Source organism: Sylvia atricapilla, chromosome Z (genome assembly GCF_009819655.1).
Source record: "Sylvia atricapilla isolate bSylAtr1 chromosome Z, bSylAtr1.pri, whole genome shotgun sequence".
In the NCBI taxonomy this organism is placed as follows: domain Eukaryota; kingdom Metazoa; phylum Chordata; class Aves; order Passeriformes; family Sylviidae; genus Sylvia; species Sylvia atricapilla.
This window is the reverse complement of record NC_089174.1, coordinates 74,098,504-74,114,137: the sequence shown is the minus strand read 5'-3', so window position 1 is coordinate 74,114,137 and position 15,634 is coordinate 74,098,504. Positions and strand designations below refer to the sequence as shown.

The following is a 15,634-nucleotide window of genomic DNA, read 5'->3' as shown; positions in this document are numbered from 1 at the left end:
AGCCTCCCGGCGGCGAGAGGAGAGCGCAAAGGGCCGCGGGGTGCCCTGCCCGTGCAGGTTTCCAGCGCCAGTCACAGACCCTCCCGAGTCGGAGACTCCGTCTCCAAACTCACCCAAGTAAAAGCGACTCCAACAATTCACAGGTCAGACCACCGGGCAGAAATGACACCCCTTCTCCCTCCCGCCCCCCGAAGCGCCGTATCAATCCTCTGATCCTGCATGAAAACACAAGGGTTACTGATCACACAGTTTAAGGTAGATTTGATATTTATTTAAATATTTATCAAGTACTCAAAAATGTATTACACTTGAGCATACAAAATGAATCCAGTTTCTAATCAGGATGATTGAAATCCTTGTATTAGATTTTAACATTTTTTTTCATGTTCTCTGTACTGTCGAAATGGTTTGTCTATAGCTGAGCTTGCTCAGGGTGGGCTGAGATGGTGAGGAGGGAGGGAAAAGAAGGTTATGTTAAGAAAACATTGGGGTTCGGAATAACTGACATGCAAACCAACTCGTCTTTGTCAGACTGAAAATCTCTGTATGTTCCAGTCCTTAAGGGTGTTTGAAGCGAACCTTTGTCTTGTGCTGCCCGGGAGCACTTGGATTGGAGCAAAAACAACCCTTTCCCCTTTTTTTTTTTTTTTTTTTTTTTTTTAAATTTACTTCTTTCTACTTTTCCCCAAGAAATCGCCCACATTTCTAGCTTTCACCACCCTCTCCCCTGCAAATTAAAAAAGGAAGAAAAGAGGGAGTGAAGAGAGGGAAGTCGACAGAAAATAAGGAACATATTCGTGCAATTTCACAGCAATATCCCCGACAGAAATATCCCCACAACTATTCCTCCTGCAGCATTATTCAATTGTTTTGACAGCAGACATTGATAAATAATGGTCATACTTGACTTGTTAAGCAAAAAGCGTCCCTTTTATCAGGAGCTTATACTTAAAGTACAGGTCACTTCAACAATCTCAACAACGAGGCTTTGGTATACAGCACTTTCTTTTTATTATTTTTTAAAAATAGCAGAACTCAGCAAAAAGCCTGAGCTCTCAGTTCTTTAGATGTCATAGCGTTATGTCTGATCATGCCTAGAGTAATATCACTTTTAAGGGCAAGGGATGGGGTGGGAGAACAAGAGACTTTCTAACGTTATCGATTGAAAGCTAAGGCATCCAACTAGCCCTGATACAGTTGTTGAAACGGAAATTTACAAGCTGGTCGTTAATACTTGCAATAAAATATCACACTTTTTTTATTCACTAACGACCGGCTTTGCATGCAATATTTTATTTCAGGTATTTTAGCTGCTAACCTGTAAATATTTAAAAGAGGGAACTTTGTTCATTATTTAATGTTAATATTATCATTATTATTATTAATTTTTCTATTCCAAACGCTTATCTAGTGAAATAGTCCTGAAGATATAATAATTCTACATATGGCGCTTTTATTTCACATCATATTTAAGGAAAGAAAAAGGACAAAAACACATAGAATTAGACATATAATTCAAAGACCACGGTACAACCTTTTCTTTTTTTTTTTCTTTTTTTCTTTTTTACTTCAGCAAACAAAAAAATAGTCAACTGACATGAAAAGTGGCAAGTCTTCCGATAATAAATAATAAATTACTTTATAATTTTGCAATGCAAGAGCAAACAAAAGGAGTGATTTTTTTTTTTTTACTTTTCCTATTTTTTTTTTTTTTTTTTTTTTTTTTTTTACTTTTTTCCTATTTTTTTTTTTTTCTAGAGAGTGAGAGAGAAAGAGAAAGAGAAAGGAAAGAGCGAAAAACAGTCGTTATAACCAATGACTATACACATCTCTGGGGGAGGGGAAGGTTCTTGGGCGGACACATTTCAAACACAATCCCGAGACGCTTTGTGGCAAAATAGAGGTATACCTTGTTGCAATGTTTTTATAAATTCGCCTTTAAAGAGGAATTCAAAAACCCATTTTTAATCGCATCACGCTTAATAGGGGTGGATCTCAACTAAACAAAATCAAAACCCCGCTACAGGCATGCTAGAAGAGACCCAGGAAAGAACCCCTTGTTAAGAGTCAACTAAAAACAACATTGCAAACCAATGCAGCTCCACCTTCCTGCAAGGAATCTTTCAGAAATGCAGGACTGAATCGTCTCTTTCCTGACGATGGAAAACCTACTGGAGCTTCTTTTGGCAAGGCTATCCCCAATATAGAAACAGCACCATTCGGAATGGGAGGGACCGGATAGAAAGTCCCTCTACCTTGGTTGGTTTCTCCCTAAGATGTGCAGTCAAATGAAAAGATTTCCTTTTTTTTTTTTTTTTTTTTTTTTTTTTTTCATTTTGAGATCCAGGAGTACAAATCCTTTATATTTTGAAAACGTCTTTTCGATATTCCTCTGATCATTGAAAAGCACGGGGTTTGTGGTTCTTCTAAGTTTCTGTTGGTTTTTTTTTTTTTTTTTTCTAGTAAGATCCCATGATTGTCTTCACAGTGTTGCTACCATATTACCTTGTCTTTTCAAATATGACTCTGTTCATCTCATGGAGCAGTTCCTTGCTAGGTTCATTACAGGGTTGTTAAATATTCTTTCCCCCTAAATTTCGAGGTCCCAACATGTTCACTTTCCCACTCTCTTCAACAGGGGTGAGGGTAAGGGCAGAAACAACAATAACAGATATTTGAATGAATGTTCCTCATGCCTCAATAGGACTGGCTACCATGCTGTTGGGTGTATCTGGCAGCTGAGAGGACATTGATGCTACTTCACTTCCAGTAGAATTGGAACCAGGTCCTCCTTCTGAAAAATTAACCTGCCAAAAAGAAAAAAGAAAAGAAAAGAGAGAAAAAAAAAAAAAAAAAAAAAAAAAAAAGAGAGAGAAAAAAAAAAAGAAGAAAAATAAGAAAAAGAACTGTTGCTACAACTGTAAAACTCAAAGAAAAGTAGCAGGCAAAGAAGAATACAAAAAAAATATACAATGCATGCAGCCAATAGGCCTGATACATCTCCACAGGAGGTTGTGTCACTGTTGGTTGCTCTGTTTAGCTTCCCCATTGACTTCACAGGAACCTTCTTCAGGCCTTCGGCCAAATCACCAACAAAAAGTAGATTAAAAAAAATAGAGAAAGAAGACTGAAAAAATCAAGAAAATAAACAAACAAACTTATTAATGAGGCCTCCTTCCCTGTCTTGCAAGAGTGGCAATCCCAATAGGATGTTCTAGTCAATTATTTAGGAGTGCATGTGTTTTCTTGACATGAAACTGAAAGATTACTTTTTTCCCCTTTTGTGCACATACCAAAATAAACCTGGAAGAAGCATCCAGGATCAGAAGGCATTTGAAATTAGCCATCCTCTCATTCGTGATTCGAGGCTGGTGCTATCTCTTCTTAATGAGAGTCTGTTTGATAAAAAGGTCACACTATTCCATCCTAATGTGCCCCACTGCTCCCGTTAGTTTAGGAGTAGTGCTGGGAAAAGGTACGACTTGAAGGGTGAAGCTTTGTTAATCCAGAAGCATTTCTTTGGCACCTATTTAGATGGCAAATTCTGTGATTAAGGTCCTCTCCAGATCAGAGCCCTGACTTGAATGGCCAATGAATGGTGTGTTCCATTATTCTTTAATTTAACTCTTTTCTGTATCACACATTATGTCAAATATATAACAATATTAATTTGTCAGCCTAACAGCCTATTTACCTATATGTGTATTTGGACTGTCCATCTTCCATGCTGCCTTTTTTTTTTTTTTTTCTTTTTTCTTGAACTATTTAATACAAAACCTCACTGCATCAAAGATTTTTAAAGTCCCGTACTTTGTTAAGGCACAGTAAGTAAAGCAACCAAAGGAGATAATTTTTTTCTCCTGTCTGATGGACAGCTTGATTAAAGCAGGAAAAGCAGTGGTTGCTTTAGATGTAAGAGGATGCAAATAGCCGTGCTGCTGTGCTACAGCTTCCAGAGCAAGCATAGTGTGCCAGCAAGGGGAACACACTGCAGACTGCTGTTGGGCAAAAGAAAAGGGATTCTGCAGGAGAGCATAATACTAAATTGAAAAGGTCTGAACACAATGCTAGATTCAACTACAAACCTTTGTCTTCCATCACTTGGTGTAAAAAAAAAGAAAAAAAAAAAGGAAAAGAAAAAGAAAAAAAAAGCACCCAACAGATCAAAAAAAGGTTTACATGTTAATTTTTTTGTAACTGTTATTCTGAATCCCTGAAATAGTATACACGACGTACCTTATTATTTTAAAGATCTGGTTTTAACACACTTAGGCCAGGAAACTGACTTAAGACTGGACTTCTCTCCTTAATTCACCTTGTTGTGTCTAAGTATTGTTGGTGATATGGTCCCATATGGGCTGCCAAATGACTTAGGCGTAAGGAAGTGAGTTAAGGACAGAATTTATTCTAAAAGGTCTATTCTGTTTTGTCTTAAGGTAGTTTATTATATTGCTTGAATTTTTCACCTAAATATGTATGAGCAACTTCCTTTCCAAAGAACAACATTTAATGTAAGCTATTTATATATATATGTATAGATTAATGTGTGTGCATATATAGATACATAAAATTATGTCTAGAAGTACATGCATAAGACACGAGCTTTGAAATTTTAATTAAGAGATCATATTTGTCTGACAAAACAAGGGCCCTGGCTGACACCATATTCATGTATTTAAAATTCATCCTACAGCATAAAGGCAAAATCAGCCTCAAGTGGAGAGGGATGAATTCTAGAAACTGCTCTCACAAATATAAGTACAATTAAGTGACATATAAAGAATGTTATGGTGAGGTGCTTTCAGTTTCCAGGAGTGTGTGAGCTATTATCAGACCTGAGTTGGGCCTTATCCAAACTCACATTCAACTCAGAAATAACTCTGCACAAAGCTCTGTGAAATCAATTCAGTTCTTTTCTTTTACAGATGCAGTCATGCCCGCCTCGCAATTTCTGGAAAACCCAGCTAATCTGGATTACTTGTCTCTCTGAGAGCATCTGGCACCTGGAGTGAATCGCCCATTGCTCTGACCCGGGTACCGGCTGGCTCGGGCTGGGAACCGACACTTACTAGTTGCTGAAAAGCAGGTTGGTCTATGTCACTCTGCAATGCGAAGTCACTCAGTACTTTCCAGGGCGGCTGGTAACTCTGCACCTCCACGGGGTTTGCCTGCAAACCGCCGTCGTGTCTCTCCGGACTGGCAGCCACCATTGGAGTTCCTGTCATCCCTTGGATATTCTGTAAACAGCCCAGCAAAAAGATGTTAATGAGCTTGGTTAACTTTATTGTATATAAACGTTGAGTCAATAAACTGCTTTCTATCTTATCTATACGGTCGCTTGTATTTGCTTTGTTAATCTGCTGTGAATGTCTTACTCTATTCTGCTCTAGGTCAGCCTGTTTCTACTCGTTGCATTTATCACGGTGGAAGTTTACTTTCTTTCTCTTTAATCCTTCTATCCGTCTCAAGGCATACCCCTCCGCCCCAAGCTCTCTTGAACACGAGCGGCTCTATCTCGGCTGCCAATGGGCGCCTCAGAACGAGAAATGGGTATTCCTGCTCCCTTCTATAGTTCGCATCCAGTCTGGTTTTGTTTTGCGTGACCTTAACCGGATCGTATAGCCAGCGCACGGCAAACCTGGAATACGTCATAAACGCGATCTTAAAAAAAAAAAAAAAAAAAAAAAAAAAAAAAAAAAAAAAAAAAAAAAAAAAACCCACCAAACAAACAAACCAAAAAAACCACTAAGGAATAAAAGCCCCAGCCCTCTTAGTATGCCCTGTGGTGCAGGCACAGTGTACAACATAACTCCAAGCCTCGAGGAAAAGATTGTTAGGCGAGTTAATAACACCGTGCTTTATTGCATTCCAACAGGGTGAAATGAAACTCCTTAAATTCCACTTAACTAGGCAGCCTTATGAATTAATAGTCATTCTCGGGTCAGTCAATATACACAGGGAGAGTAACAGACTCTTCTTCAAGTGGACTTACAACAACAATAAAAAAGAAGCAAATTTGGCTTAAACTGGAGACAGACGATTTGTTTTGCTGAGCCCAGTGCATTCCGCCTGTTTACATCACCCATGCATATATCTGCGGAAAAGAGCTCTACATAGATACAGCTATATATATGTTAACATGTAAACACTATGGTAATTCTGAAAAATTTGCACTGCGTTTGTTCTTTTCTGCATTAACTGCACTGACATACACACACTTCGTAGTACATAAAGTACTAAGAAAAACACCACTTATTTTTTTTAAAAAAAATATTTTTACATCTAGATTGACTCCTGTTGAAAAACACGTAAGAGGGCAAAGGCGTCCTTTTCTCCTAAAGGAGTCCTTTGCATTTGCAATATAAGTATTAGAGGAGACTGGATTTATTATATCCCATAAACTCTGCAGGTGTCATTCATGTTGCAGAGAAGTTAGTGTAAGCTACTGCGTATTCTTAGCCCTACAAATTCTAAGTTCGAGCAGCCTCCTCGCTGTGGTCTGTTTCGGTTGCACTGACAGCAGAAACTAACGAGTAATGGCTAAGCAGTATCGTTTTCATTGTTTTCAGGGAGATCACAAAAAATTAACAGCATCAAACCGAGACCTGGGGCTGTTCGGGCCGGACATACACCGAGCGTTTCTCCTTGGGAATTAAGGCAGCACACAGACAGAGGCTGAAGCCACTTACAGTTTTGTCATTGGGTTGCTGCTGCTGAAGTTGCTTCATCATAATGCTCCTTTTTTTGTCCTTGCATCGCTTGTTTTGAAACCAAACCCTGATGACCCTCGGGCTGAGGCCAGTCATTTCTACCAGTTGCTCTTTCATGAGGGCGTCAGGTCTGGGGTTGGCAGCATAGCAGGTCCTTAAGGTGTGGAGCTGTTTTTCATTAAGGACAGTCCGGACTCGGGTGGTCTTCTCGGGCTGCTTGTGGACGTGGGGCCGCAGAGCTGGCTGTCTGGCAGAGATAGGTTCTGCTGTAAGGGAAGGGGAAGGGAGGAACAGGATCCCCATGAGTAGGAAGCAGGGAGTCTGCAGAGACTATGAATCTAAGCTGGTGGGACAGGGGAAGGTGGCGGGGGGGGGGGGGGGGGGGGGCGGGTGACGAACCCTCTTTCAAAGGCCATTCAAGCACTCAGATCTATCGGAGCTGCTGCAGCCTCCTCTGCTTTCTGCACTGGTGGAGTGACTGACATTTCTGACTCCACAGACAATTAATTTGCAAAAACAAGCCACCCCCTAAACCCCCTAATGATAGAAGCTTGAACCTGTATGAAACTTGACAGGGGAGGGCAAATTAGCTAAGGTGTACGTGCGCTAAGAAAGGAGCAGGAGGTTTATTTCCTGACAAATCACCAAAACAGACTTTTGGCCCGAAAATTAGTGAAAGAATACTTTTTAAATTAATAATAATTCGGGTCTGCTTCTTGTATAGTAAATCTAGCTCATTTTAGCCAGAAGCTGTGATAAGGTTCAAAGGCTCCCGGCAGTTTGACGCTTCCAAACCAGAGCAAAACAAGCCAAATCCTCTGCACCATACCAATGGGGGGAAAAAAAAACAACAACTCAACAATCCTGTGAGAGCTCCGTATCTCGAAGCACGGGAGATGGGTTTTATCTTAAAAAGTGGAGGTGCTAGGTGCATTTGCTTATACTTTGGATGAATAATTTAAAAATATCTATCTAGTGCTTTTAAAATGAAAGCAAGCCCAGCAACACAAAACTACGGGTGGCATCACATCAAGAGCTCGAGTGTTCCTGGTGTTCTGCTATTCTGTGTGTTATGTAGCTGTAGCTATTATGTGTAATCTGACCCAGTCGAGGGAAAAAATAAAAACAGTACCTTTTTTTTTTTTTTTTTTTTTTTTTTTTTTCCTTCCTAAAACTGTTCAGCTAACAGTCAGAAGTGCTCTCTTTTGTACAGTCTGGTTCCTACTTTTCTGGCTGTAACAATACATCAGCGAATGCGAATGACGACAATATGAAGGCTTCAAATCTTATCAGTATTGTACCTGCCGACACACTAAGCCTTTCAGAGACATGCACAAACACGATATACGGAGCCCAGTCTCTCTAGAATTTTGCCCTGATCAGTTACGGGATTATTTCTCCCTATATATAGATATGTCACCTGAAAGCAGCTCAGAAGAGGGAAACGAACCCGTTTTAGAGAAGCTGTTATTTAACAAACACCTCTCCGATTTACAGTTACTTGCACAGCAAAAAGGCTGGCCGACCTCGTATTGTCCAGCTTAGTTAGCCTCAGAGAAGTGTCCCTAAAGCTAAGGGTCTCTGAGAATCTGACGTAGCCGTCGAGAACTGCAAGTGTGAATGAAGTTGTAAGGTGGGGCGACTCTGAAGTTACGAGGCTGAGTTTTGAGATGAAATTCTCATCAAATTACATGAAACGTTTCAAGAAGGCAAGAGTCACTTTAAAAGGCAATTACCGAAGATTAGCTTGTTGACAGTTTTAAATTGCAGCCTAAGAGCCAGCCTGTAGTTATGAAGTCTATCTCTTTTCAGACCCCACTTTCTCCAGCGCTCAGAACAACTTCTCCACTCGCTCCTGAGGCAGCGGAGGTGTCTGAAGGCGCAGACCTGCTCTCCGCAGCGGCTCGTCCCTCTCTCTCCGGCTCAGGCTCGGGCTCGGGGCCGCCCCGGGCTCGGGCAGGGTGATGGAGGAATTCCGCGCCCGGTGCGCGGTGGGGGCAGGAGGAGGGCGGGCTGGAGGGTGGGGGCGCGGCCCCTCCGCAGGTGTTCCACCTCACGCGTGCCGCCAACGCGGGCGTTTCTGGCGGCAGCTGGACCCGCAGCAGCCCCGAGACGGAGGCGCGCCTCCGCCGCCGCCTCTCCGCGGGCGCGCACGCTCAGCCCCGGCTCTCCACGGAGGCGCGGGGCCCGCTGAGACCGTGGGACTCCCCCCGCCGCCCGGAGCGGGACCGGGCATCGCCAGACCCCGCGGGTTTCCGCGGCGCCGGGCGCGGGCGGTACCTGCCATCTGCAGCGGCCGGGCGGGATGCAGGGGGCTGAGAGGGTCCCCGCCGCCCAGGCCCGTGGCCCTCTCCACCACGTCGTGGTCCGCCCGGCAGAAGAGGCCGTCCTCCCGCAGCGCGAATTCATCGCCGGGGATGAGCTGGCGGCTGCAGGCCACGCAGCGAAAACACTCGATGTGGTACACCTTGGCGCGGGCGCGCATCACGAAGTCATTCTTGCTGAAGCCGATGCTGCATTTGGCGCACTTGATGCCGTATAACCTGAGCAGGGCCCAGCCCAGAAAGAAGGAGAAGGGAGGGAAGGAGGGAGAGCACGGGAGGGGGAAAGGGGAGGGCAGGGAAGGGGCGGAGGGGAGAAAGGAAAGGGAAAAAGAAAGGTTTTCACTCCGGCTCGTGGGCAGCCCCTGGCCTCGCGTAGACGCACCACAGGCAATCCACTGCTTTAAAAAGCATGGAAAATACAGAAGCCAAAACAGGAAAGGAATAAACCGGATTCACTCGCAGCCGGTGCCCTGATCTCCTTGCCGTAAAAGGCGGAGTGGACACAAACACACCGGTGGAAGAGGAGATTTGGGAGGCAGAGGTGTAAGAAGAAACAAAAAAAAAAAAAAATCCTCTTTCTTCTCGACGATATCCGACCTCTCCCTCCTGCCCCAGCTTCAGGCTGCAGCAGGAGTGGGGCCGTCCCTGCCCTCTCCCTGCCTCCTCACCTGACCTAGCTTGGCCTGGGGTTGAACTGGACTACGTGACCACGCCACGAAAAGACGAGACTGCCGAAGCTGCCATCCCAGACACAAACCTGCCACCTTCACCAAATTGTGGTACTTTTTTCTCAAAACCCACTCAAGACTTGTGTCGCTTGATGTGTGCTCGCACTGCCGTCAGTGCAGCCTCCGGGATCCAGCACGAGTGACTGCCAGCGCAGGGTCTCTTCCCCTAGCCCCCTTTCACCAGATTAATTTAATACCACTATATAAGCATAACACTCATGCCTCCTCAGGGTCACATATACAGTAGTGTAACTCCTCTCTGCCGCCTCCAACAAAAAGGCAGTTTCGGTGCTGTCGATCTGCAGCTTGTGTCTACCTCAACGTCCCTGCCCCGTCTCTCCTCCTCCTGACGCTCCCACCTTGCGCCGGGGGCCAAGCGCTCGGGTAGGAATGAGAGGGCAACCTCTCGCTGACAGCCCCACAAAGCAGATTCGGAGTTTCTGGAGTGGAGTGGGGTCCTCGTCTCCCATGGAAGAGAGGACAACAGCTCACCCACCAGTAGATAAACATAAGAAAATGCTCCGGCTCGGGTGTCGAACTGCACACTCTCGTCTCCCACCGGGTGCTTCTCAGCCAGAAGTCCTTGGTATGATTAAAATGAACATCTTTCCACAAATGTACGTGCACATGCGTTTATGCACGCTCACAATCCACATCAACTGAAAGCTGCTCCTAAAACTGAGCTAGTATTTATCCCCACCGATTTCCTCACCGGTATACTTTCTTCGAGGTATAGTCTGTAATGTATGCTTGTAAGTACACACTTCGGTAGCTTTTATGGCTATAGAAGTGTACTAATCTTATATTCAGGGCTACAAATACCCGAATTACACAGTTTTGAGAAGAAAAACACAAACGGCTAAACAGCAAAAGAACAGAGTGGTCGTAAAATAGGTGCATTCGTAGGTGCAAAAGTTGTGCTGGTTGCCCACAGGTTTAGCATTAAGAGATTGGCTCATGGTCTAATTCAAAGCCAGCCTGCACTAATGTGCATTTTCCTTTTTAAATTGTAGCAAATTAAATGTATTCCGCATTAATTTAAACGTGCTGATTTTTTCTCTTCCTGCCTAAATTTCTCCCGCTCAATTCTATAAGGAGGTAACTGAACATATTTCGGTCCAAACGTTTTCCTTTCATTGGAATTTAGAGAAAGGACAACATTTAAGAGAACAGTCCCAGCGTTCTTTAAAAATAAAAAATAAAAAAAAATTAAAAAAAGGCAAAAAACCTCTGGTTTTCGCCATTTTAGAACTTGGAGAATAATCTCACAATGGCTTGAAGGAATGGTCTGCTTATAAATCGTGCACTAGACAAGGAAGGACTCGAGGGTTTTATTTCAATTCAGAATTACACAGAAATCAGAAGATATTTTAGGTGGCCAGGTGATTTGCTTCTAAAACTTTCTAAAAAAAAAAAAAAATACTGTTCCTAGCTCACTGTCATACAAACTTATGATTTGGCAAACCCAGTAGGCGACACTGAAACGGATCAGCATGACCCAGGAGCACAAATAATAAACACACTCGAAATTCCTGCTTTGGTTTCTCTATAGTGTCAGCATTGGCAACTCTCACATTTTATCAGTTACCAGATTTTAATGTGAGGAAGGAAGCGGTTCCATTATCTAAATATACCCAATTGTTCGCGAACAGATGATGGGCAATTTGATCTGCTCTGTCTAATTCATCAGTACAGATAAGATAAGAAAGAAAAGGCAGTCAGATATCACCAAAGGGGTTAATATTTAAAAAAGATTAAATGTCAGTTATTTTAGCTAAGAAACATTTCAGTCTAGGTTTTAACATCTCCATAAAAGGATCCTCCAGTTCGAAGGAAATTTGGGGGTTGTTTTTGGTTTTGAATTTGTCTAGTATAAGTAAGGCTTATTTTTTTTCCCCCTACCCGTGTATTTATTTTTACGGCATACATGCTTGAAGTGCCTTTTTTTGAATACCACTATGTATTTGCAGAAACAGAGATGCATTTCTCAGGTTGTCTTAGAAAGCGATCAGTTCCTTGTTGCTCATAATATCTACATTATTGAAAATATTCTTCGTTATCTACAATTCCCCCCTTGGTTAGAATCACAGAATGCATTGCCAAAGTCCTCGAAAGGTCCTGCATGGCCCCGAACCTAATTCTAGTAATACAGATATTTCCATTTGAAAAGAAGAAATAAAAAACTTCACTAACTTTTTTTTTGTCGCAGGTCTATTCATGGGAAAACACATAAAAAATACCAATTATCTTTTACCCGCTTCCTCACAGTTTTCCCTCTTAATTCCTCCGACAAATTTATAAAGTTAAAAAGAAAAATAAAATCTCACCAAACAATCAACGTAAATGGCGTACCTGATATAATCTCTTTTACAGTAGGTTTTGCCATCCCTAACAAAGCACGTACAGGTCTCGTCCAAATACTGATTACACTCTGCACACTTCAAACATGCCGCATGCCATTCCAAATCCGGAGAAACCCTCAGAATATACTGATCGTGAATTTGATTGCCGCAACCAACACATAGGGAAATCAGACGTTTTTCTGAAATGAAAATAAATACATGATTGACTAACTGTTTACTCTCCTACAGAGATAAACACACTTTTAATGTCATTCCCTTATAAACCGTACTGTGGGAGCGTTGTTTGGTTTCTGCCCTTTTTGTTTGTTTGTATTTTTTTGGAGGGGGTGTTTGGTGGGGTTTTTTTTTTGTTGTTGTTGTTGGTTGGTTAAAAAAAATTACACTTTTGGATGGTAACTGTAGTGTGCCATCAAAACCTTGCCTCGCTTAGAAAGGAGGTGGAACATATGTTAAAATGCAAATGTGAAGAATTTTTGAGGCGAGGGTCCTAATTTCACAAACCTTGAAAGGAATCAAAACTTCAAACTCCCACATTGTTTAATTTTTATTTTATTGTTTCTTGTTTGAATGCCCTGCCTTACGAGGAAAGCACCTATGTGTTTCGTTTCGCATTTTAAGAGGCTCTGACTGGAAACGATGGAGCAGGGTTGGGTGCACTTCCCACTCAGCCCTTTCCCTCAGAAGAAGGGAGTCGAGGCTTCTAGCAAGAACAAGCATCATTACGGTTGTCACTTGCTCTCTTTTGCAAGTCTAATGCTAATATCCCTAGACCGACTAGGTGCTGGATAGTCAGACAGCCTCAGCGCAGTCTATCACGAGAAAGAATTTAAGGCTCCGAGCTTGGAGATCCCGTCAAAATCCTCTCTGCTCCCCAAACTTTAAAAGAGAGTAGGACCCCAGGCTGCAAACATATAAGGCTACGACAGAGCAAGCATGCAGGCATGGTAACAAAGGCACCTTTTCTACCATTCAAATGAAGTTCAGCACTTTAGCAGTTCGTCTGCCTGAGACGTATACAATAGACAGCACACTTATTCCAACAACGGTAAAGATTCCGCCTTACTTTTTGGTGGGTCTCCCATGTCTCCCATATCTGTAAGAGGGTGTAATGTCCACAGTGAAATGGTGTACGGTTTCGTTTTAAGACCTCAAAGTAGCTTTGAGAGCTGTCGCTAAAAATAAGAATAATAATAACAACAACAAAAAATAATAATAAAAAAATAGAGGCAAAAAAAATCGAAATCGGAAAAAAAAAAAAAAAAAAAAAAAAAAAAAAAAAGGAAAAAATAAAAATAAAATGGCACAAAACACCACCGGCGTGGGAGACACTGTCAGGGCTGCGGAGAGAGAAGGGGACGCGCGGTGAGGCGCGGTGCGGGGCGCGGCGCCGGGGGCGCGGCGGGGTCGGTCCACGCGTGGCGGCGCGGTGCGGAGCGGCGGCGGAGCGGCGGCGGAGCGGCGCGGAGGCGCGGTGCGGTGCGGAGGCGCGGCGGTGCCGGGCTGGGCGCTGGCGGCGCGGGCGCTCGCCTCGCCCTTATCTCTTACTCAAACTTCTCTGCTCCAACTCAGCCCGCTCGCCATTGGCGCGACGTCACGCGCCGGCACGTCACGCCCGCGCGCGCCCATTGGCTGCGGGCGGCGCGGCGCAGCTGCTCCATTATCATATTTCAGCGTCTGGCGGCGCGGCCGCCCGGCTCGGGTTCGCGCGGCCAACTTTTCCTCGCTCCTTATTTGTGTTTCCCTTTATACTTTCGTCTTGTCGCTCTCCTCCACCGCCGTCGCTTATCTCCCCCGTCACACCTTTCATTTTCCTTCCCGGCCCCCGCTCGGGCTCCTATACCCCTTCCCCCTGTCTGGGATTGCTGTGCCACATGTACCATTTCCATATGGATATATACCTATACGTACAGACGCGTATATATAAATATACGTGCAAATATATATATATATATAATTTTTTACTAGTGGTGGTGTTGATCCAGCTGTTTTCTTCCTGAGGGTTTATCTTCCCCAGGCGGATGGGACGCTCTGGTTTGCCCAGGCGGAGATGCCCTGAAGAAGGGAGGGTAGGGCGGGATGGGCTGAGCACGACCCTAGCCACGAGATGGGATTGTTTACGTTTCTCCTCCAGCCTCTTAAAGTCGTGGATAAAATCTTCAACATTTCTGTTAAACTCAAGATCGAAGATGCAAATATTTACCTTAAATTCTCTCTCAAGAACTTCTGCCTTTCCCCCAAAGAATCCCTTAAAATTATTATTATTATTATTATTATTATTATTATTATTATTATTATTAAATAAAAAAAAGGGGGGGGTGGGGGTTGGGGAGAAGACGTGGACTTGCTGTCGGAGCGGACTTGCGGCGCTGCTCCCTGGAGGCAATATAGGGAGTCTTCACCCGGGATCCACGGCCAGGAGAGATGCGGTGCGGTGCGGTGCCCGTCTGCGCAGCGGCGCACGGCGCCCCTCGGATTCCAGAGGGCAGTTATCTGAAAGTTTCCCAAAACCGGGCAAAACGCATCTTAGACATGGGCACTGATTTCTTTGTGTGTGTTATTCAAAGGGCAGATTCCACTTCGGCTACTCGGTGCCTGTCCTTCAGCCTGTGCGGAATTGTACCCGTTCCCGAGAGCGACCACCCCACGCTCTTCCGACATCCCCCTCTCCACACCCGGATTTAAACGTGCCCTTTGAGGTTGTTTAGATCCTATTTTCCCCTTTTGTTCCATATGGACTGTTATACCGCCCTCATCAACGTAGGGTAGAAGCGCCCTCCAATCACTATTCATCAGGAAAACATACTTGTTTTCAATGTCCCATGTTTTTAAAAGGCAACCGAGTTTGGGTGTAAGAGAGGCAAAGCCATATTCATACAGAATAATTTTCCACGAGGACGTTTGATTGCAATGAGACAGCCAAGAAATAGTTCTGAAACTCGCATTTATTGTTGAGAGCTACTAAACAACGGATCATCTTGTCTTTCTAACTTTCTTTGCAAGACGTTTTCCTTTCCGAAGCTGAGGGAACAAACACATCCTCCAGGTTTATTTCAAACAAGAAGCGGGACCCACTGTTGCCACTTGCGGAGATAACTAAACTACCCTGAAATGATCTCAAGATAGTGTCAGGACGTAAAGATATGGTTGTAAACACGCGCACACAGTTAATTTACATATTCGACGTTTAAATAAACAGTGTGAAATGCAACTGTTCTAGGTGATCACTTCCACAACCCAAGAAACTGGCGATATACATATATGGGGGGGAGTGTTTATATAGATAAAGAAATCTACAGAAAAGATTCGGTATACGTATAACTGTGAATACTTAGGCAATTAGGTTTCAGAATAGTAGCTGTAATTCTCTCTGTTAGCTGAGTAAACCAAAAAGCAGTTTGAAAGACTTCTGAACCGGGCGGCTTCAGACACCCTGGCACGTGTTTTGGGCAAACCGTTAGCAATGGCCAGTTTCACTGAAATCCACGGCTGCAGTGTCGTCTCTGGGCCGA

The 15,634-nt window shown here is 43.7% G+C and overlaps 1 protein-coding gene across 2 annotated transcripts; it reads right to left on the bottom strand.

Moving 5' to 3' along the window:
* Positions 1–249: 249 nt before the first annotated feature.
* On the bottom strand, positions 250–13,599 carry ISL1 (ISL LIM homeobox 1). 2 transcript variants are annotated; one of them, XM_066339837.1, is made up of 7 exons: positions 13,440–13,599; positions 13,189–13,297; positions 12,115–12,304; positions 8,991–9,253; positions 6,690–6,976; positions 5,070–5,237; positions 250–2,807 (listed from the first exon to the last, which is right to left on the bottom strand). In XM_066339837.1, exons 2-7 carry the CDS (start codon positions 13,214–13,216, stop codon positions 2,691–2,693), a joined length of 1,053 nt encoding a protein of 350 aa, XP_066195934.1. In that variant the 5' UTR covers positions 13,217–13,297; positions 13,440–13,599; the 3' UTR covers positions 250–2,690. The 2 variants fall into 2 exon arrangements, with proteins under 2 accessions (XP_066195934.1, XP_066195935.1); XM_066339838.1 differs by having other exon boundaries at positions 6,690–6,973.
* Positions 13,600–15,634: the final 2,035 nt, after the last annotated feature.

Excerpts from the sequence above, each read along its gene's own strand:
- ISL1 (XM_066339837.1), bottom strand. The coding sequence starts at position 13,216 with ATGGGAGACATGGGAGACCCACCAAAAA. Across the intron at positions 9,254-12,114 it reads TGTAAAAGAGATTATATCAG|GTTATACGGCATCAAGTGCG; the intron begins GTACGCCATTTA and ends GGCCCTGCTCAG. Across the intron at positions 6,977-8,990 it reads CCGGCCGCTGCAGATGGCAG|CAGAACCTATCTCTGCCAGA; the intron begins GTACCGCCCGCG and ends CTTCCCTTACAG.